Raw genomic sequence first — 23,419 nt, 5'->3', positions numbered from 1 at the left:
GTTCATCACAGTCCAGCAAACTCATCCAACTATACCCGCCATGTCTTCCTCCCCTGGATGGAGAGGTGTTGACAGAGAAGGAGGGAAGGGGCTCAAAGGGGTGAATGAAGGGAGGAAAAGGGAGAGGGGAAGGTAGGAAAGGGGCCGAGAAGGCTGGAACAGCAAGTGGACAAGGAAACTGGACCCAGAAATTGGCTCAGAGGTCAGAGCTGCCTGTTTCTATGCATGCATTCTGTAATGTCCTCATCCTCACCTTCCTACTCCTCCTCTTGTGTCTCTTCCAGGTCTCCAGGCTCCCCTAGCAGCCAGCAGCACCCTTCCTCACTGGAGGTAACCTCACTTTTCTTTCACTCATACCACAAACCCCTGCCTTCCTCCATCTTTCTCCCTGCCCTCTGGAATCTCTCTCTTGCCCCCTCATCAGCCTCATACCCCATACATAAGCCTTCCCCAAATGTCAGCCAATATAGTCAATCAAACTCCCATGTCAATATGCCAAGAAGGAGTACTTGCCATGGGCTGGGCAGTATCTGAAGCCCTTCACAGATAGATCATTAAATTGTCTTTTCATAACCAGCCTCTGGGGTAGGGATAAGTGCCAATTCCACATTATCTATGTATTTATTTATACTTTTTGAGACAGAGTCTCACTCTCTTGCCCAGGCTGGAGTGCAGTGGCACAATCATAGCTCACTGCAGCCTCAAACTCCTGAGCTCAAAGGATCCTCCAACTTCAGCCTCTCAAGTACCTAGGACTACAGGTGCTTACCACCATGCCCAGCTAATTAAAAAAAAAAAAAATTTTTTTTTTTTAATAGAGATGGGATCTCACTATCTTTCCCACGCTGGTCTTGAACTCCTAGACTCAAACAGTCCTCCCACCTCAGTCTCCCAAAGTGTTGGGATTACAGGCATGAGTCACCACATCCAGCCCTAGTTTCACTTTATAGGTGAGGAAACAGAGGCACAGAAAGGTTAAGTAACTTGTCCAAGGTCACACAGTGAGCATCACTCTTCAACAATACCCAAGAGAATACTCAGGTAACTCCAGTGGTAATACCCTCCACTCCACAGCACCGAAATACCTTGAGCACATATATCCGTCTGCTCAGAATCCACCCTGAGCTCGGCCCTGCAGCACCTGGAGTTTACCCCAGGGTGTGGCAGTAACACCGTGGCGAGGAACGCTTATTGAATTATTGCTGAATGGCAGCCATGATTCCAAGCACTTTGCATTCATATATTTCCATTTATGTATTCAGTTAGTCTTCACAACAATCCAGGGAAGGTTTGACTGTTATTCTTCCCATTTTATAGATGGGGAAACTGAGGCACAGAGAAATAACTTGCTCAAGATGACACTAGTTAAAAAAATGTCAAAGCCAAGATTTGAATTCACCAGAGGTAACCTATATATATATGCCAGTGGTGATCTAGGGCTGGGAGGGGGTCCAACAACATCCAGACCCACCCTGTTCCTGCTTCTCAACCAACCCCTATCCTACACATGCTCCATTCCCCGCTCTGCTCCATGACTCCCTCACCCAATCCCCAGCTAGGACGTAGGTGGTGTTGCCCTCATCCCACCACAGTCTCCTTGGACTTTCCAACTGCTCTTTTGCTCCCACAGCTCCATGTACCTCTAAACTCCCTCTCCCCAACTCCTGTGTACCCCTCCTCTCTGCACCTCACTCCCTACTCCTGCATGCCATCTTGAGGTTCCACATCGCCCTAACCCACCCTCCTCATCCCTGACTCCCACAAGTCCTCCTCACACCCCATGGAACCATCTCCCCATTTCCCACGTCCCCGACACACCCTACCCCCTTTCTCCCAAAGCATCCTCCTCAGACCTCTGTGACCTCCTCACCCTCGTCCTGCGACCTCTCCCTCATCCTTTATCCTCATCCTTCCCACACCCTCTGGCACCTCCGTAAGTAACCTCACTGGCTCCCCTAAAGCACCTCTGGTCCCTTTCATGCTTCCCAGGTACCCACTTTTGCATCAGTGGAAACCTAAACCTATTTCTGCCCCCTCGACTCACTTCACCACAGCCCTCCCGCCTGTGTTTACTGGCAGCTGCGTTTCATTTACATTCCCTGCGTCCTCTTGGTATTCTCCCCCTACTGTCCAAATCCCCACTCCCAAATCCTCCCCACATTCCCCGAATTCCCTCCCCACTCCATTTCTCTGCTCCGAACCCTCAATGCTCCAGCCTCCACCCCTCCCCCACTTCAGCATCTCCACTCTCCCCTGTTCCGTTCTCAACCCTGCACCTCCTACCCAGACCCCTCTAGCCCCTCCCCCTCACCCCCCATCTTGGTTGCCCCCGCAGCACCCCATTCAGGCTCCCTCTGGCTGACTACCTGCCCTGCAGGAGTTCACACAATGCTTTTCCCCAGGCCATCCCTCAGCAACCCTGAGCGGCCTCCGGAGCTCAGCAGCCAGCTCTTGTTCACTGGATCCCACACACAGGGGCACTGCAGCGGCCAGCACTCCCCTCCCCACCCCACGTCCTTCTCACACACCCAGGGTCCGCCAGCCCAGAGCCTGCTGCTGTGCACGGCGCACCCCCAACCCCGCACTCAAGCCCTTCCCCATGTACCGGTGTCCACGGCCTGCCCAGAGGCCCCACACAGGGACGCCAGCCCCCGTCCCCATGCTCAGAAGTGGCACACACAAGCGGATGCGGCTCCCCATGCAGCTCAGACGGGGCTCAGCACACGTGCCCCACATGGGCAGAGGGCAGAGCCAGTGACTCAAGTGCCCCTGACATGCACAGACCCCCGGGGACAAAGGGGCAAGGGGGAGGAGCACATGGGGACCGAGACACAGGATGGACCCTTGAAGTAGGGACCTGTGGGGGAGGGGCAGGCCAGGCCCAGGAGGGTGGGTGTTGGGAAGCACAGCCGCAGTCCCTGGGACAGACCCACTCCAGCACACACCACACACCACACACACACACACACACACACACACAGAGTCCCAGACAGCCTCGCTGTCGCTCCAAGTCATACAGAGACAGACGCTGTCACACAGGGACACACAGATGGACACAGTTGGGGGGTGGGCTGGGAGCCCACCATCTCTCCATCTCTCACTCACACACACACGCACGCGGCTGCAGGCAGTCACACACACGCACATCGACACAACCACACTGACACACGAACCGTCGCACAGTGACACGCAGCGGAAAAAGAGGAGGGGAGGGGAAGCCGGGGGCGGGATGCGTGTGTGATGGAGGGGGGATGACTGTGAATGGGAGAGAGGGGTATGAATGGGGGGACTTGCCAACAACGTGAAGAGGTGTGGGGATGTGGGGATCAGAGGGACAGGGGCCTGGGATGTAGGCGGATGCGGGTAAGCAACCGTGGCTCCACACAGGGAGGGCTCCGGGGAGTGGGGGGGCTAAGGGCGGCAGAAAGGCGAGTGGGCTCCAAATCCTGGAGGGGGGTCAGTTTGGGGGGCCTGCTGGGAGGAAGGTCTTGGGGGAAGAGCAGAGGGGGGCCTGGAATGGCCTGTGAGGGGGTGGAGGAAAAGATTCCCAGGGCTGACGAGTGCGTATTAGGGGGGAGGGTCAGGGAGAGGGGTCGAGGGGGGGAGATGGAGGGGGGCTGAAAGGGATTTGGGACTGAGAGAAGGTTAAGGGAAGAGGAGGGGAGGGGAAGGGGCGGGTTGGGGGAAGGAGAAGGGCCCTGGGGCTGGGGGTTAGCGGCGGGGGAGGGTCCCCACCGCGGGCCGGGGCCTGCCGGCCGGGCGGCAAAACAGGGGGCGGCGCGCTCCGTTACCTGTAGATGTACCAGACGCTGCGCCGCCGGGGCCCCAGGGCTGGCCAGCTGGAGGACAGCGCGGGGGGCGGCTGCGGCAGGGAGCTCCCACCGGGGCCGCCCCCGAGACCCCCGCCGCCGACCGCAGACAAAGCCATCGCCGCCGCGGCCCCAGCCCCGGCCCGGGTCCCGGTGCCGGCCGCCCCCGCCGCCGCCGCCGCCGCCGCGTCCCCGTCCCCGCTCGGCCGAACCCCCGTGTCCGGGCCCCCAGGCCCCGCCTCATGCTGACCCGCGCCGGGAGGGGGGAGGGGGAGGGGGCGCGCACCCCCCCCCCGCGGGAGGGAGGGCAGGGCCGGGGGCTCACATGCCGGGGGGCGCGGGGGCGCGGGGCGCGGGGTCGGGCCGCGGCGGTAGCGCGAGGACCGCGGACGGCGCCGGCTTCAGCACCGCGGACAGCTCCGGAGGCGGGCGGCGGGCGCGAGGCTTAACCCCTTGGCGTCCTGCGCCGGGCGGCGGAGGGGGCCGGGCAGGGGGGAGGGGGCCGGGAGGGGAACGCGGGGGCCCCCTTGGCGGGAGAAGGGGGAGGGGCGAGGCTTGGGGGGGGAGGAGAAGGGGGAGGCACTTCCGGTCTGAGCCCCCCCTTAACCCCCCTCCCCCCTCCAGAGCCCTCCCGCGCAGGTGCAGAGCGAGAGAGCGCGAGGAGAGGGAGGCACAACATCACACAAGATGCCTCGCAGCCGCGTGCACGGACGCGCGGACCGAGCCCCGCTTCCCCGGCAGGGACACCGCGGGTGAGAGAGGCCCCAGGCGGGGACACGCAGCCCACCACTACAGACCAACACGCAACGCACCTCGACACGGTCGGCAAGAAAGGCCAGGACATTCAGACTGGGCCCCAAGGCCATGAGCAACACCCCTCCCCCACCAGAGAAGCCCAGGCGGAGGGGCGAACACACCACCACAGCTCCCCGAGAGAGCGTGGATCCCGAGCCAGCGCGAGGAGGGGGCGGCACACGCCAGGAGGGGAGACACACGAAGGACCGCCCAGCTCCGGGAGGGAGGCCGGGGTTGGGCCCTGGCTGCAGGGCGCACCACAAGGCACAGGCCAGGCCAGCGCAGACAGGGTCCGGGAACAGGGGGGAGGCAGGAGGAGGGGAAGCTCCGACGCACCACACACAGAGAGCACGTGGGAGCCAGCGAGAGGCAGGGAGGAGTAGGGGAGGAAGCCCATTGAGAAGACAGAGTAGAAGGAGGAAGGAAGCTGAGGGTGAGGGGGACCACCCCCATTCGGCTGGTAGGGCAAGTGACCCCCACGGACGGAGGCCAAGGAGAGACCCAGAGAGACGCTGGTAGACAAGAAGCAGAGGTTGACATAGAAGCTCGGGGTGGGGGGGTGTACCCCAATACTCACCCGGTGCCCAGAGCCGGAGACGTGCCAGGCAAACACGCACAACGGTCAAGCGCCTCAGACACTCGGGGCGCAGGGTGGCACCCCAGCCCCACCCTCTATCCCCATGTTGCCATTTCTCTGTCCCCCCCCATCCCCGACCCATCCCCACTGGCCAGAACACAGACACGTAGGTTTGGACACATTTAATGGAAGGATGCTACGCACAAGGGGACCCTTCCCTGGATTGGGGGGAGCAGTGGAGGAGAGTGTCATATTTTAGACACCAAATTATGACCCTCCCTCCCCCACAACCCTGTCCTTCTGGAGACCCAAGCCCTGGAATCCTCCCCTCCTCTGCCCTTCCCTCCCCCAACATCCCAGGTCCTGAATCTCAGATCAATCAGACAGACGCACATGCATGCACACACGTTAATGTGCGAGCGCACACGCACAGTGACATGCACAGAGAGGGACAGATGTGTGCAGAGACCCACCTGTCCATGTGTGTGAGCAGACTCACTGACATGCCCTGCAGTGCTTGCCCACAGATTCAGAGAAGCACAGATGTGCAGAGCCAGCCCCACATAATCATAGCCACAAAGGCACCGGTATATACAGAGCAGGGCAGACCCTCCAGCCCCGGGCATAGGTACAGGTACATCCAGGCCACACATGCACACAGATGCGTGTCATGCACACCTACAGAGACACACGTTCACACACCAGGAAACCTCAGCTCTGGTCGTGCACACACACGTTCATACACCCCCCAGGCAGCCCGTCCTTCCCCTCCTGACCCCATCCCCTCCCTGCCCCTCCCCTCTCACCTCCCTGGGCCAATCCCATCCATTAAGCTTCCGAAGCAAGTCAGCCAGCAGCCGGGGAGGGGAAAGGTGTCAGTGCACCTCTCTCCTCGCCCCCATCCCACCCGGCCCTGACAGTACCCTCCCCACACTGGTGCATGGGACACACACATTCCCGCTGCACGTGACTGCACAGAGATGGGGCACATGAAGGAGACAAGGGCCTCCAGCCAGCCAGACATAAGAGCGCCCCGGCCCCACCAGGCATCCCCACCCTGCCCTGACCACTCCGTTGTCTCTGGCTACCCCAGAGCTCGGCAGTCTTAGTGGCTGCCGAAGATGGTTTGGGGTTGGGCTGTGCTGTCTGAAGCTAATTCTGGCTTCTCCCACCCCTGGATCAAACTTTAGAAGGAATAGATTAGAAAGGGGGCTTAGAGGTGATGGAAATATTTAAAGGCATACATTGTGAAGGGAACTTGGGGTGAGGGGGTTGCCCGAGGGTGTAAGGACATTTACCTTGGGGCATCAAAGCTGTCGTAGGAGCCCACGGTATAATGCCGGAAGAGTCTCTTTGCCTTGTCACTGCGGCTTTCTGCAGGGGGACAACAGACAACCTTGGACTCTTGTTTTGGAAACCATAAGCCCAACCCTAGAGCTCCTGGCCCAAGTCTTCCCATCTACCTCCCAGTACCCCACCCCCATTAGGAAGGGAAAGGAATGGACATGAGAATCCTAGGGTCCACTGAACACAGCTGGGGGTTCCACATACCTTGCTTACTCTCCTGAGAGCGATTCGCCACCTCTTCCAGGCAGTCAGACGGGAACCAGCCAACACGACCTTTGACCTGGCCTTCCCAGAAGCCTCCTTCCCCGATGCTAAGTACTGGATGGGGAACGGGGACATAGAGACATTTCTGTGTCTCTATGCCTCTCAACTGCCAACACACTCAACTTACAGCCTTCCCACAGTTACCAGTTCCCGGCCCAACGACATCCTTAATAAACGTCTGAGGAAGGAGCAAGGAGCTTGAGGGAGACCCAAATCGTATCACTCTTGCATTTTAGCTTCTGGATCCCATGAGGACCAGAGGCACTGGGGAAGAGGACTGTGTTCCATAACATGGTCTTCCTAGGTTAGGGGCAGGTCCACAATTGGTCCTAGTCTCCCCTGGTAACTGGTCACAGCTCAGTTGTGTAATTCCTTTTCATCCTCCTAGGCTCTGTGGACTTAGATCACAGATGGGGGGACAAGCTCTACTTCATCCTCCCATCACTGTCCCTGCCACCTCCCAAAGTCTCCTTGCCACTTAATCTTTAGTCCTGTGTCCCCAGACCCCTCTTTCTGTCTCTCTTTGCCTCTCCTGGCTCTAGAATGGAGAAGAGATTAGAATCACTTCTTTCCTTCTCTCCCTCTCCCCTAACGGAAGCCACTTCCCCCCTGCCCACCCTCCCAGGCCCCACCGCTTCCCCATTTAGCAAACATCACAGACTGCCGGTTACATGCCTGCTGCTGAAAAACAGAGATGCATGACAAGAACAGCTAATGTTTATCCAACTCTCACCTGGGCCAGAACCCTAAGAGGGGCCACTTCCTTTATCCCCCTTTTACTGATGGGAACTCTGAGGCTTGGAGAGCCAAGGTCATTTGCTAAAGGTTACAAGGCTAGTAGTTGACAGATCTGGATTTGAACACAGCTCAGTCTGCTTCCAGAGGGCATGCTTTCAGTCACTCATGTGCTGCTACCTCTCCATGCAAGGGCTTCAGGGCATGACAAGGGCACCAGTGGCAAACACATGGTCTTCAATTTCTCTGGCAATTTTCATGACTCTGCCCCCATTTAGCCCTTCACATAGTTTCCTTCCTCATTCAACCCTTATGCCTACCCAGCTAGGTAACAACTGTTTTTCCATTTTATAGACAAAGAAGCTGAAGTGAATGTGGAGAATACCCTTGCGTGGAGATGACTCCAGCTATGCTAGGGGTTGAGTTGGGGCCATCAGATGTATTCCTCTCCATAAACTGACTCCCTTGAGAGCATCTGGGGAGACTAAATGAGGGGAAGCTGAAAGTCATGGAAGAGAGCAGGAGATGGGTTGCAAAGGAGACTGGGTTCTTGGCTGGTGCTGCCATGCCTGGCTTGGTGGTCTCATAATCAATCATTTGTTCACTTAAAAAATACTTATTTAGTGCCAGTCATGAGTCAGGTACCAGGGTAGACACAGTTGAATATAATCAATGTTTTTCCTTCCTTTGAGGAGCTTCTAGAACAGCCGCCAATAGAGGCATAACTGTACAAGTGACTACATGATTGGAAGTTGGGGTCAGAGCTCAAGGGACAATCAGAGAATGTTTGGAGAGAAGCCAGATGGGAGTATATAACTTATAGATGGCAAAGGGGTCCAAGGAGGTATCCCTGAGGTGTGACATATAGACTGAGACCTGAAGGATCCTAGGAGCTGGGGAGGCAAAGAGAGCATGGAAGAGTTTTCCAGGCAGAAGGAACAGCATGTTTGAAGAGTTTGGCATATAAGAAGGCTTGGGACATTGGAGGAATGGAGGAGTTGGTAGATTGGAGGATTGGAGGGCTTGGAGCATTGGATGACTTGGGGGCTCGGGGCATTGGAGGATTGGAAGGCTTGGGGCATTGGAGGAATGGAGGGGTTGGGGCACTGGGGAATTGGAGGGCTCGGGCACTGGAGGATTGGATGGCTCAGGCACTGGAGGATTGGATGGCTTGGGCCATTGAGGGAATGAAGGGCTTGGGGCTTTGGGATATTGGAGGGATTGGGGCATTAGAAGATTAGAGGGTTTGGGGCATTGGAGAATTGGAGGGTTCAGGGCACTGGGGGATTGGAGGGCTCGGGGCATTAGGGGATGGGAGGGCTCGGCGCATTGGGGGATGGGAGGGCTCGGAGTATTGGGGGATGGGAGGGCTTGGAGCATTGGGGGATGGGAGGGCTTGGGGCACTGGAAGATTGGAGAGAAGGATGAGGTCTCTGGAACCTTGTGGGTGAAGGGAAGAGTCGCATGAGATGAAGTTGGCAAGGTGGGCAGACAGGCAGTGCCCAGGTTAAGACTTTGGACTTTGATTAAGTTAAGAGGCCAGGTTAAGACTTTGGACTTTGATTCTGAGAGTAGCAGGAGTCGGCTACCTCATCAGGTTGTGTGAAGCTCAGTGACATAGTGGATGTGGGCGTGCTTTGAGGCAATTAAGTCCCTCTTAATGGAAGATGAGGATATAAAAACAGAAGGCAGTGTATTCTCTTCCTGCATAGAAGCATTGAGCTTGTAGCTCAGCAAGATACTGCCCATGGTCCTTGCCTGCCCAGAAGGTCCTTTACTTCTGGCCTCAGCTCACCCTTCTTTTCTCCCATCTCCTCCCACCCCACGTGCCTATGTCCCAGGCAGCTTGCCCCGAAGGAGCTGCACCTGGCCTCCACAGTAGCTCCTGGATTTGATCATTCATTCACTCATTCATTCATTCAACATATGTGCATTAAAGCCTCCTGTGTGCTGGGTCATTAAACTGAGCCCTAGAGACCCAGAGACCAATGACTTATGACCTCACCTACAGGAACTCAGGCTATGGGAAGAGAGACTCTGTAACACATGCAGTTACACAGCCCGCCTGACGCTCTGACCCCTGAATACCCTTCAAGGCCTCACTCAAGTTGACCTTCTACGGTAGGATCTTCCCTGCTTATCCAGGGGCCCAGGTCTCTCTCCTCTAAGTGCCTAAAGTAGGGGCCACTTAAGAAAATGATGGCTTTTTTTTTCTTTCTTTTTTTTTTGAGATGGAGTTTCACTCTTGTCAGTCAGGCAGGAGTGCAGTGGCGTGATCTCGGCTCGCTGCAACCTCCATCTCCTGGGTTCAAGCAATTCTGCCTTGGCCTCCCAAGTAGCTGGGATTACAGGTGTGCGCCACCACACCCGGCTAATTTTTTATTTTTTGTGTTTTAGTAGAGATGGGGATTCACCATATTGGCCAGGCTGGTCTAGAACTCCTGATCTCAGGTGATCCATCTGCCTTGGCCTCCCAAAGTGCTGGGATTACAGGCGTGAGCCACCATGCCTGGCCAAGTGCTGGGTCTTAAGTGGCACTTGTTATGTAGGAAACATTGGTCTAAGTGCTTTACATGCTCTGACTCCTCTAATCCTCATGAGGGTCTCATTTTACAGATGAAGAAACTGAGGCCCAGAGAAGTCACTTGGCTGAGGTCATCCTGCTAGGAAGTAGTGGGGCCAGGATTTGAACCCAGGCCGCCAGGCTCTCAACCTCTATGCCACTCGGCTCCTGGGCAGCCTAGAGTCTGGCAAAGTTTTTCCAATGCCTCATATTAACGGCCACACCTGCAGCAAGTGGTCGTCTCTAAAGCATCCTTCTATCCAAGAACACGTCAGCAGCCCTGCAAAGCCTACAAGCAGGGGAGACTGGCTTCACTTTCCAAACGAAGGTGGAAAAACCAAAGGGAGGTGAACCCTGATAACGGCAACCACTGTTTTGGGAGCCCTCCCCATGGCCAAGCATCTTACATGTGCCAACTCATCGGGGACCTAGAAGTAGGATCCTGCCCGTCTCTCAGTTGAGGACCCCTGGGCAGATGCAGGAGGCAAAGTTCAAGGCTGCTCAGCCTCACGCTCTGCACCAGGTGGCAGGAAGGACTGTGGGCTTGGACTGGGGACCTTGGGCAAGTTGCTTCACCTGTGTGAGGCTCTGTTCCTTCAACCATGCAATGGGGCCCATGACCTCCCTCCCCAGAAAGGGCCATGAGGAGTCTAATGAGACGATTTGGTGAGATGTTCCAACCATGCCCTGCACACGGCATCAGTGTCCCACAATGGGACACGCCTCACTTCACTGCCTTTGCCTCAGCACTGCCTCCTGACAGGGTCATCTCAGCTACACTCTATGCTCCTTCAAGGCTCAAGGGGCGCCGCAGGGCTCTCTGAGGTCTGAGATACTCCGGGGATCTGAGAATGGTCTGCTCTCTGCTCCATGTTTTCCCTGATCGCCCCCACAGCCCAGCCCAGTCCAGGCCCTGCTTCCACCCTGGGTACCTTTGATCTTCTCGCCCTTGCTCAGGGAGATTTCCCCCTCGGCTTGGGCCTGGTACGACTTCACAGCCATGAAGGAGCGTCCGGGGACTGCTGAGTAGAGCTTCCTCCGCCTCCCGCGGCTGCCCAGGGAGCCCCCGGGGCCCCCTGAGCCCCCTGTGCCCCCGGCTGGCCCTTCCCGGGGTGTCCCGCTGGAGCTGTGTACACAGAGGGCATGAGAGGCAGGGGAGGGTGGAGGGACGGAACACCTCTGGGAGGACAGGGGTCCTTGGGTGGGGGAAGAGGACGGAGCATCAGGGTGGGGGGGGGGGGGCTTTCCCAGCACTGGTGTCCTCCAGGAAAGAGGGCATTTGGGGGCTCCTCTGCCTCCCCGCAGCTGCCCCCCAGCCCCCTCTCCTGCCTCCTGGCTTCCGGCTCTGCCCCCTCCCACGGTCCTGTGCGCACCGCCTGATTCAGCTTCCTGAAGCTGAGCTGGGACTGTGTCATCCCTCCGCTCACGAGCCTTCCGCGACTCCCAGCTTCCTCCTGGGTCAGGTCCAACTCCTCTGCCCGCCGTTGCCAGCCTCTCCCCCACTTCCTCGGGACACGCCTGGCTGGCCTCCACCTCCTTCTCACCCTCCTCTAGCCACGTGGGCCTCCTGACCCCAGAGTGCCCCTGCCCACTCCTCATCCTTCCTCCAGAGTGACCTCTCTGTCCCCCACCCAAGTCCCTGCCACCACCCCCATCCTCTTCCTGCTCGGCTTCCCTCCACCTCACCCTGTCATTCTCTGTCCCCAGGGCTTGGGACACGTTTCTTTGGGGTGTCCTCTGCCCGGGGCCCCTGCCGTGTGGAGCAGATGTCCAGCTAACATGCGGTGCGCTGGGGGTGGAGTCGGGACTGTAGCTCCCAAGGCCTTTACTTTACCCCACGGTGACACTAGGGACTTGGATGGATGAGGGCCTACAGAGGAAGGCAGCTGAGCTGGCCTGGGGGAAGCCACCTCTCTGGGGAGGGGATTTGACGGGGCTGGGGACTGTGGAGCCAGGGCTGCCTCCCCTACCTGGGCCGGCCTCGGGGCTGCCTCTTGGCGTCCTCAGGGTGCCTCCCTCGGGATGGAGAGCGGGCCCTGGCACCCCGGGGGCTGCTGGCACTTCGGAGGGTCCCGCTGCTGAGCTTGGCGGTGGGGGCCGAGGGCTGCGACTGGCCCTGGGACCCTGAGGTAGGGCCAGGGGCCCCAGAGGACGAGGCCCCCGGGGCGGAGAACACCATCCAGTCGGGCAGCGCCATGCTGGTGTCACTGTTGGCCCGCAGCAGCGCCGGGGGCACTGTCAGCCCTGTGCCCGGGGGCCCCCGTCGCCGGGCCGCATACTTGGGGGACTCCTGGAAGGGCACTGAGAGGGCACAGTGGCGGCGGGGGGCAGATGTTAGGGGAGAAAAGGCAAGCAAGGGGCCATGCGGGGGCGAGAGATGGTGGGAGAGAGGCATGAGGGAGAAAGACAGAGATGAGAAAGGGCGGGGGGTCTGGAATTGCTCCCCCAATCACCACCCAGGCATTTTTGGTCCTCTAGGGTTTTCTCCATCCTATCCTGGCCCTCAAGTCAGGTACCCCAACTCTCCCATCCCACCATGAAACCCCAGCCGCCCCAGGTTCTCTGTGCAGCCCCAGCTCCCTGTCACTCACCCACATCCTGTTCTCGATGGTTTCGGATCAGCTCCCCCAGCTCAAAATTCCCAGCAATCACTGCCACCTGGAGGGAGGGGGTAGAGGTGGGTTGGCGGGGGGCGGGGTGGCCCAGGGAGCAGAGAGAGGGCAGGAAACATACTGAGGTCCCCAGCCCAACCCAAACCTTCCACCCTAACAATGCGGCCCTCCCTCTTCTTCCAGCTCCCCCTCCACGGCCTGTCTCCTTGCTTTCCTCATTGTCCCCTTCCTTATCCACTGGGTGTCACTGTCACCCTTTCCTTAGCCCGGGAGACTTCAGTACATCCACTGCAGCCCCAGACCTGGAACGGCGTCTGTCCGTTGTTATTCTTCACATCCTTGTCGGCACCTCGATACAGGAGGATCCTGGCACAGGTCTCCTGTGGGTGATGGCCAGTGGCGCAGGACAAAGACAGAGAAAAAACATTAAGGGCACCATGAGTGGATACAGGTACTGTGCTAAGAGCCTCGGGAATAAATACTCCACCCTAAACCTGCACCACTCAGGACAGCAGCCACCTGCCAGGTACAGACCAGGAGCACTTGAGTTTAAACGTGGACGGCCCAAATGGAGATGCACCATGCATGCGAAATACACGCTGGATTTCAAGGATGCCATATGAAAACAAGAGAGAATTTAAATGTCCATAGCCAGGTGTGGTGGCTCAAGCCTGTAATCCTAAGACTTTGGGAGGCCAAGGCAGAAGTTCCAGACCAGCCTGGGCGACATAGTGAGCCACTCCCCATTTCTATAAAAAAATAAACAGAAGTTAGCCAGGCATGGTGGTGGGTGCCTGGAGTCCCAAATACTTGGGAGGCTGAGGTGGGAGGATCTCTTGAGCTCAGGAGTTTGAGGCTACAGTGAGCTGAGATCAAGCCCGGGTGACAGAGCACGGACCTGTCTCCCCTCCGCCCCGAAAAAAAAAAAAAAATGCCAGGCCTGGTGACACACACCTGTAATCCCAGCACTTTGGGAGGTCAAGGCGAGCGGATCACTTGAGGTCAGGTATTTGAGACCAGCCTGGACAACATGGTGAAACCCCGTCACTACCAAAAACTACAAAAATTAGCCAGGTGTGGTGGTGGGCGCTTGTAATCCCAGCTACTCAGGAGGCTGAGGTGGGAGAATCACTTGAACCCAGGAGGTGCAGGTTGCAGTGAGCCGAGATCCTGCCACTGCACTCCAGCCTGGGTGACAGAGGGAGACTCTGTCTCAAAAAGAAAAAAACAAAAACAAAAACAACAACAAAACCTAATAATTTCTGTATTGATTCTATGTTGAAATGATAACATTTTGGATACACTGTTATAAGTAAAGTATGTTGTTACGATAAATGTCACCTAATTATTTTCCCCTTCTCCTTAACATGGCCACTAGGATATTTGAGGGCATTTAGGATACGTGCTCATGCTATGTTCCACTGAACGTTGGGGCCAGATAATTCTTTGGTGATTCATTGGTTTGTGGGGGGTGTTCTGAGCGCCGTGGGATGTTGAGTAGCATCCCCTGTCTCTACCACTAGATGCCAGTAGCACTCCCCTCCCCAGTCATGACAACCACAGATGTCTTTAGACGTTGACAAGTGTGCCCTGGGGGACAGAAGCTCCCCGGTTGAGAACCACGGGTCTAGACCTTACGGAGGCTTACCATTACATGCCAGGCACTTGGCACTTAGAGGCAGAAGATCCTTCAATTGCCCAACAATTCCAGGACATGGAAATTGTCTCTATTTTACAGAGGAGGAAACTAAGGCTTTCAAAAGAGCGCAAGGTGGGCCAGGCACCATGGCTCACTCCTGTGATCCCAGCACTTTGGGAGGCCAAGGCGGGTGGGGGGATCGCTTGAGCCCAGGAGTTTGACACTAGCCTGGGCAACATGGCGAAATCCCATCTCTATAAAAAAATTTTTAAAAATTGGCCTGGTGTGGCTGGCTACAGGTGGCTCACGCCTGTAAATCCCAGCACTTTGGGAGGCCGAGGAGGGGCAGATAATCTGAGGTCGGGAGTTCAAGACCAGCCTGACCAACATGGAGAAACTCCATCTCTACTAAAAATACAAAAATTAGCCAGGCGTGGTGGTGCGTGCCTGTAATTCTAGCTACTCGTGAGGCTGAGGTAGGAGAATTGCTTGAATGCGGGAGGTGGAGGTGGCCGGGAGCTGAAATCGCGCCATTGCGCTCCAACCTGGGCAACAAGAATGAAACTCTGTCTCAAAAAAATAAAAATAAATAAAATAAAAATAAAAATTAGCCTGGCGTGGTGGCACACGCCTGTAGTCCCAGCTACTTGTGGGACTGAGGTGAGAGGATCACTTGAGCGCAAGAGGTCGAGGCGGCAGAGAGCCTTGTTCATGCCACTGCACTCCAGTCTGGGTGACAAAGAGACACCCTGTCTCAAAAAAAAAAAAAAAAAGTGGGGGAGCTCAAGATCACACAGCTGGTGATTATCAGCCTTGGATTCGAACCCAGGTCTCTGTGACTCCAAAGCCTTCTATCTTAATCACACTTTCTGCCAGACCCAGAAGGAAGGGGACACACATTGTTGGGGAAAGGGTGGGGACAGGACTGGGCCAGCGGGGACAGGGACACCTTCTACATTCAGATCAATTTCTCACCAACGTCAATCATACGGCACCCCTCATCACTGTTTGGGCTAAGCACAAAGTCCATGCCACAGCCTAGGAGGGTTAGGGTTAGCTGAGCTAACCTGAGCTGCCTCCCTGCCACTCCCCACCCTGACCCTCACCAACTTCATCTTCTACCACCCGCCCTTGCTTCCAGGCTCCAGTTACACTGGCCTCCTCCTTCCTCTGACAGCACACTCGTACCCCAGGACCTTTGCACGGCTGCTCCCTCTGCTTAGAATCCTCTCCTGCTAGATCTCAGCATAGCTTCCTTCCTCACTTCATTCAGGCTTTTGCACAAATGCCACCTCTTCAGAGAGGTCTTCTCTGGCCATCCTGTCTGAAAAAAAAAACTTCGCCTCTTGCTTGCTTTATTTATTTTTATTTATTTATTTAATTTTTTTGAGGTAGAGTTTTGCTCTCGTCACCCAGGAGGTTGGGAGTTCAAGACCAGCCTGACCAACATGGAGAAACCCCATCTCTACTAAAAATACAAAAATTAGCCAGGCGTGGTGGTGTGTCCAGGTTGGAGTGCAGTAACATGATCTCGGCTCACTACAACCTCCACCTCCTGGGTTCAAGCGATTCTCCTGCCTTAGCCTCCCAAGTAGCTGAGACTACAGGTACCCGCCCACCACATCTGGCTAATTTTTGTAGTTTTAGTAGAAATGGGATTTCCCCAAGTTGGCCAGGCTGGTTTTGAACTCCCAACCTCAGGTGATCAGCCCGCCTTGGCCCCCCAAAGTGCTGGGATAACAGGCATGAGCCACTGTGCCTGGCCCCTTGCTTTGTTTTTTAATACGAGACTGGTGTATGTGCCAGGCGCTCTAAGCCAATGTTAACTCATTTTCTTCATAACGCCGTCTCCCTGAAATTCCATTTCCTGTTATTTGTCTGATTAGCATCTCTTCTCCTCTACGTCATAAGTTGTACAGGGGCATGATTTTGCCTGTGGCATCTGCCACCTGGATTAATGCTGGAACCACAGGAACTGTTCGGTAGGAGGAGTGTCCTCTCCCTTTTTTCTTGGCCTGGCTAAACCCAACTTGGTCCCCAGCTTAACTCTACCCCAGAGTCCTCTGATGCTAATTTAACCATCATTCTCCAAGCACCTCCTTGATCTTACCCCTTCCACATGACAAACCCACCAAGGGGTTTGTATGAGCCCATGTTACAGGACAGGTTCAGAGAGGGCAGATGCTATGCCCAAGGCCACACAACCAGTTGGTGGAGCAGTGAGGATTCCAACCTGGCCTCCCTTTTTTTTTTTTTTTTTTTTGAGATGGAGTCTCGCTCTGTTGCCAGGCTGGAGTGCAGTGGCGCAATATCAGCTCACTGCAACCTCCACTTTCTGGAGTGCAGTGGCACGATCTCAGTTCACTGCAGCCTCCACCTCTTGGGCTCAAGCGATCCTCCTGTGCACGTGGCTTTCTGATCCTATGGTTCACCTGTCTCCTATGAATGGACGACTCTGACTGCCAAAGACACATCAGGCAGCAGAGTTAGCCCAGTGTGTGTTCTGGGTATGTTCGTGAGTGTGTGTGTGTATGTGAGTCTGTGTATGCCCGTGCTGCTGGCCAACTAGACTGTTAACGCCTGCCATGTGTACTTTTGCATGTTTTTCTTTTTCTTTCTTTCTTTTTTTTTTTTTGAGATGGAGTCTTGCTCTGTTACCCAGGCTGGTGTGCAGTGGTGCGATCTCAGCTCACTGCAACCCCTGCCTCTTGGGTTCAAGCAATTCTCTACTTCAGCCTCCCAAGTAGCTGGGATTACAGGTGCCCGCCACCACGCCTGGCTAATTTTTGTCTTTTTAGTAGCGACAGGGTTTCACCATCTTGGCCAGGTTTGTCTTGAACTCCTGACCTCGTGATCCACCCGCCCCGGCCTCCTAAAGTGCTGGGATTGCAGGCATGAGGCACCACTCCTGACCTTTTGCATGTTTTCACACCCCCTACCCCCACACTGGGGGCACAGGGCCAGAGCACAGCCCCTAAGCTCACCTGCTCCTCATCCTACTCTTACAAAGCTGAGAAGGTGTGCAAGTCAGAGTTGATGGCACCGAGAGAAACTTGCATTTAATGGCATCCTAGCACTTATTTCATGCCATTGCCGTGATGTGTTTACACGTCTGCCTCCTCACCAGACTGTGAACTCCCACCCCACCCCCCACCACACCCTCACCCTCCCCAGGCCAGATGCTGCATCGGTTCATCTCACATCCCCAAGGCCTGGTGCTGTGCACATAGTAGGTGCTCAAGGAACGTGCATGGAAAGGATGAGGATGGAGGATATGAAGTTAAGTCAGTCAAAATTCATTTGTTCAAATCATTCATTCGTTTGTTGAGTCATTCAGTCTGTTGAAACAAGCAAACACCTGTTGAATGCTCTGAGCCAGGCACTGTGCAGAGTCTTGGTGGAAATCCAAGAGGGCTGACCTATCATTCATTCACTCATTTTCATTCATTCATTTACTCACTCAACAAAGATGCAGTTAGGCCTGCTGTGTGCTGGGGTCCTGGAACAGAGCAAGTAATCAGACTCAACCCCCACCCTTGAGGTGCTCACAGCCTAGACATGGATCTGACCTTCACCACCAAAGGCTAGACAGGCATGTCAGGAGGCCAAGGTGGCAGGTGCTGGGGAAGAACTGTCAGACTTAGCCCTGGCTCTTGGAAAGCTTAAAGCCTGGGAGGAAGACAAGGGGGGAAATGGAGGAATCAAGTTCGTATGTGTTATGCATCGATTTGTTAAGCCCATGGCAAAGGCAAGCAAAACTACTAACCCACTTGATCCTTTTGCATGGTGGATATTAATTATTGACCCATCACAGCTGAGACAGGACAAGATCAAGGAGGGGAAATGACTTGTTCATCTGTGCCACTAAGAAAACTCTGCCTGCTGTCTAATTCTCTCTCTCTCTTTTTTTTAAGGCAGTGTCTCACTCTTTCACCCAGGCTGGAGTGCAGTGGCATGATCATAGCTCACTGCAGCCTCCACCTCCCAGGCTTAAGCGATCCTTCTGCCTCAGCCTCCCGAGTTGCTGGGACTTCAGGTGCACACCACTGTGCCCAGCTGATTTTTGTATTTTTCATAGAGACTAAGTTTTCCCATGTTGCCCAGGTTGGTCTCGAACTCCTGGGCTCAAGCCATCCTCCCGCCTTGGCCTCCCAAAGTGTTGGGATTACAGGCATAAGCCACCGTGCCTGGTCCAGTTCTCTACACTGAAATTTCTCTGTTTATCTGAATGGTACAGTTTCTGTCTCCCGACTGGACCCTGACTGACACTGGTGATGGTAACAATGACAATTATTATTCTGATGGCTGCCTTCCAGGGATGAGTACTTAATATACACGATGGCTCATCCTCTTCAATAAAAGTGGGCGTGATTCCCGTTTCAGGAAGAAGGATGGCGCCTCAAAGAGTCAGGGGGACTTTTTTGCTTCCCCATCGCCATCTGCCCATGGGGCCGGGGCTTCTTCCCCATCAGCTGCACAAGGACCTGGGAGTCAGAGGATTGGTTGCGAGGCCTGTGTGTCGCAGAGCAGGAGGCAGAAGCACACAGGGAGAGAAGTGCCGGCACCATGTTGGTTCGGTTTGAAAAACACTGAGTCTTCCCCGGGCTCCAGGCATACTGCTGGCTGCCACCAGGCAGCACGTGGCCACCCGCCAAATCCCCAGCACTGTAAGTTCTGCTGAGGCAGAGGGGGCTGAGGGCTGTTTTGGAAGACTTCCTGGAGGAAGGGGGCTGATAGACCAGCTCTGTCATGCTAGCGTCTGTCCCTCTAAGTACCCCCACAGCTGCCCTTCAAGGGCAGGGAGCATCAAGAAACAGGTGGGGAGATCGAGGCTTTCCATAGGGCTGACCTGCCCAGCATCATCTGCAGCGCAAGTGGCTAAAGTACCAGAGGTCATGATACTGAAAGCTCTGGCTCTTGCCAACCAGCTGCCACGAGACCCCCTGCCTGCTCCGTCCCTCTCCTCTCCTAGGAACTCTGGAAGTGGGGATGTCCTTTCCGTCTTCCTTCAGCACTCCCTTCCTGCTCAGGGACCCATGTTGTCAGGACCCCCAAGGTCCTGAATCGCTAAAACTCCCATATCACTCATTCCCTTCAGGGGCCACAGTGGCTGCACGTTGAACTTTCCCCCGTGCCCTGCCGTGTCACCACGTGGCACCTGAACACACCACTGGCTGAATGGAGACACAGGGGCACTGAGGACCCATAGCCCCCTTTCCTCTGGTTTTCTGCACAGGCTGTGCCCCCACCCTGGAGCACCCCTTTCTCCCCTTTTCTACTCCTGCTCATCTCAGTACCGGGGGCACCTCCTCTGGGAAGCCACCTCCACCCCCAGCCAGTCTATCTCAAGCCCAGTCCCAGATATGGGCCCCCACAGGGATCTGGATTCCCTGTGACTTTGCTCTGAGCACTCTGGATTGTAGCAGCAAACTATGTTGCCTGCCCTCTGCCATGAGCTCAACACTTTGTCCCCAGCACCCAGCTCCGGGCCTGATACAGAGAAGGAGCTCAGTAAATATCTGTTGGATGGATGGATGGATGGGTGGATGGATGGATGGATGGATGGATGGATGGATGGATGGATGGATGACTGGATGAGAGGGTGAAACAGTGAAGAAGTGAAGCGTGCAGAGATGCAGTCACGAGGAGTATCTGAGCTTGGCCCTGGGGGAGGCAGCTATGAGGGATGCGAGGGGCCTGGGGCGGCCGCTGCTAGGCAGACCTTGTTGTAGAGGGCGCAGATGTGCAGAGCTGTATTCCCTGAGGCGTTCTGGGCTCCAGGCTCAGCCCCATAGAAGAGCAGATGCTCCAGGTGCTGAGAGTGACCCCGCTGGCAGGCCTGGGCAGGACAGGGAGCGAGGGGCATGGATCAGACCCAGGCTGTTCTCCCTCTGAGCCAAGAGTCTGTACACAACCTGTGCACTGGCCTTCTCATCCTATCGTTCACCACATCCACCTCCCCATCACCTTTTTGCCCCTCTTCCTGCTCTGGGACCCAGACTGTCTCACAATCCAAATGTTCAGTCATTCCAAGGCCCAGGCGTCTGGTCTGCCTCCTTAAGAGGGCCAAGAGGCCAGCCCATCCCTCTCAGGGATCAAGGCGTCTGGTTCCCCTGCCTGTGCCCCCTTAGGGTCTTCGTGTCTTCACCCCCATCATTTCCTCTTTGGGGACCATGTTATTCTTACCCCCATGCTCTGTGAGGACCCTGACATCTGGTTCCCAGCCCCAGTCCCTTGGATGCCTCAGAGACGAGGTCCCCCACCCCAGCCCTCATGGCCTGAATCAGGAGCACCTGGTGGATTTCCTGCCAGCCGTTCTCATCAGCTATGCCCAGCTGGGCCCTGTTGTACAGGAGCAGCTCACAGCATCGGGGGTCACCACCCACCATAGCCGTATGGAACAGAGGGGTCAGCCCCCGACGGTCCTTGTAGTTGGGGGAACCCCCAAGGTCCAGGAGTGCCTAGGAACGGAGAGAGAACCCAGTAGAAAACACAGATGACAGCCACACATTAACCAGCTCATTCTGAAGGGCCAGGGGGACTGGACCGTCCTGGGTGACCCACAGTGGCCAATGACAGTGAAGTCTTAGTTCTGCCATGATGCCCTTGTGTGACCTTGAGCCCAGCCCTTTCCCTCCCTGGGCCACTCTGATCCCCTGTGAACAATGTGGGACTTGGGTAGATGCCTCCAGAGGACCCTGGCACTCTGACATCCCACCCAGCCTTTCCCCTGGGGGTGACCTTGGATGAGCCATTGAAGGACATTAGGGGCCACAGTACCCACCCATTCCACCTCCTACAGGTAGGTTGTTGGGGACAAATGAGAGGCCAGAGTCTGGATCCTGGAGGGTCTCTGGCCAAGTGGGAGGTGTTATTAGGTCCAGGATCTCAAAGAAGGGGCATAGCAGGAAGCCAGGGGATAGACAAGTAAGCTTGGATGAGGACAAGGATCAGGCTGGCCTCACTGGGCTGCAGGCCACTTCCTGCTCCCACTTGAAAGACAACTCTGGGTGTGGAAGGCTGGCAATAATGAGCATTAATAGGAGAAAGTGTTGGCAGCAACCTTGTATGAGGACAGCCTGTAGCAGTGCCATCCAACAGAACATTCCACCACCGTGGGGATGGTCTGCAACTGCACCAGCCTATATGGCAGGCACGTGTGGTCCCCTGAGCACTTGAACGTGGCTAGTGAGCCTGAGGAACTGAAATTTTAATTTTACTTCATTCTAATTAATTTAAATTTAAACAGCCCCAGGTGGCCACTGGCTACTGGCTTGGATAGCACAGGTCTGGAGGCTGGGAGGGGCGTGCATGAGCAGGATGTGGGTTTGCGGGTGAGTGTGCATGGGAGATACATGAACAGGGTCTGTTAACTCCAGGGGTATACTGCAGATCTTTGTGGCTGGTGTCTGACTGCATTAGGGGCTCTTCAGGAAAGAATCTGAGGGAGAGAAGGCAGGGGCCATTTAGCTGGAGCATCTATGCATTGGGGTGCTTCTCAATGGCTGTCTTTGAGGGCAGCCCATCTTGACCCGCATATGAAGAGGAATCAAGTGTCCTGGCGGGGGCAGGGGGAGAAGAGTATTTTAAAATTAGACTGTGCAGCTGACGCCGTGTATGTATTTTGTGGGTGTATGGGTTTGTCTATTTGGGAAAGTGCATTTGAGGCTGTGTACGTGGGGAAGGGGCTGTATCTGCATGTGAGAGAGGAGGGAGTGGAGCTGGTGCAGTGCTGGGTTTGGAAGGGTAGCTGGGGGACTGTTTTCAGGGTGTGTGAGGAGGGGCTCTGTCTGGGGGCATAGCAGGGAACTCACTTTGCATTTTAAGGAATGAGAAGGGTTTACATCTTGGGGAGACAGAGGCAGGTTTGGTATGGAGCTGGGTCACAAGGGATGGAGATGTTCCGGGTGTTTAGGGCAGGAGGCTGCGCCCGGGTCTGCATGATGTCAGCTGTAGCCCAGGTGGGTGCACCTGGGGGGCCTGACAAGGGTGACAACAGGGGCTGTGTGTCAGTCTATGGAAAGGGGCTTTGAACTGGGGACATGAGAGGGCCTATTTTTACAGAAACCAAAGAACTGAGGTTTGAGAAAGAACAAAGGGAAAAGGAGAGAGGGCCCCACGGTGGGGGGTAGGGGGTCCCCGCAGCCTCACCGTGAGCGCCAGGCAGTGTCGGGCGCATGCGGCCTTATGCAGTGCTGTCATGCCATCCCGGGCCCGGAAGTCGATGTGGGCCCCGCCCAGGCACAGGGTTCGAATCACCTCTACAGAGCCTTCAGTCTGGGCCGCCAGTGTCAAGGGGGTCTCTGAAAGGCAGGAAAAGCTGGTCACCTGAAGCCCCTTCTCCTCTCCTCCATCCCTTCCCATTTTCCAGGCTCTGTAGCTCTCCACCCCACAGCCTCTGGCCCCACGGCCTTCCTCTTGGACAGCGACGTGTTTGAGAGACACCAGTCAGGAATGGGTCTGAATGCAGATGGCACCCCTGCTCCCCAGCCCTGTCCTGGCCCCGAGGTCCTCCTGATGTTCACCCCTCCCTACCTCCCGAATCCGAGTCATGGTAATTGGGGTCCAGCCCCTTGTCCAGCAGTCGCGCCACCTTGTCAGATGTCCCGAGCTGCACATACTCCAGGAACTTCTTCAACCCCGTCTGAGTCATGGGCAAAGACACAGAAGACAGGACAGTCAGGAGCAAGGCAGAGAAGCGGGGTCCTCAAGCAGCGCCATCCAGTGAAGATATACATAGAGTCACATACGCCATTGAAAAGTTTCTAGCGGCCTCCTTTACAGAGAAAGTACCCAGCCCTTTGGGAGACCGAGGTGGGAGGATCACTTGGGCCCAGGGGTTTCGAGACCAGTCTGAGCAACAGTGAAACCCTTATCTCTACAAAAAATGCAAAAAACTAGCCAGGCGTGGTGGCCACATGCCTGTAGTCCCAGTTACTCAGGAGGCTGAGCTGTAAGGATCCTTTGAACCCTGAAAGGTCGAGGCTGCAGTGAGCCATGATTGCACCACTGCAGCCTGGGTGACAGCGCAAGACCCTGTCTCAAAAAAAAAAAAAAAAAAAAAAAAAAAAAAGGCCG

At 55.8% G+C, this 23,419-nt stretch overlaps 1 protein-coding gene across 1 annotated transcript in view; it reads right to left on the bottom strand.

Moving 5' to 3' along the window:
- The window catches only part of SHANK1 (SH3 and multiple ankyrin repeat domains 1), a 55,690-nt gene that overhangs the window by 29,585 nt on the left and 2,686 nt on the right, over positions 1-23,419 (bottom strand). The window contains 11 exon segments of the mRNA XM_026448409.1: positions 5,988-6,014; positions 6,480-6,555; positions 6,733-6,846; positions 11,023-11,216; positions 12,061-12,391; positions 12,682-12,748; positions 13,005-13,082; positions 20,064-20,180; positions 20,635-20,802; positions 22,493-22,644; positions 22,877-22,985. Coding sequence (XP_026304194.1) covers positions 5,988-6,014; positions 6,480-6,555; positions 6,733-6,846; positions 11,023-11,216; positions 12,061-12,391; positions 12,682-12,748; positions 13,005-13,082; positions 20,064-20,180; positions 20,635-20,802; positions 22,493-22,644; positions 22,877-22,985 — 1,433 coding nt within the window.

Source organism: Piliocolobus tephrosceles, chromosome 21 (genome assembly GCF_002776525.5).
Source record: "Piliocolobus tephrosceles isolate RC106 chromosome 21, ASM277652v3, whole genome shotgun sequence".
Classification (NCBI taxonomy): domain Eukaryota; kingdom Metazoa; phylum Chordata; class Mammalia; order Primates; family Cercopithecidae; genus Piliocolobus; species Piliocolobus tephrosceles.
Note: the sequence above shows the minus strand (reverse complement) of the source record. Positions and strands in the feature narration are given on the sequence as shown.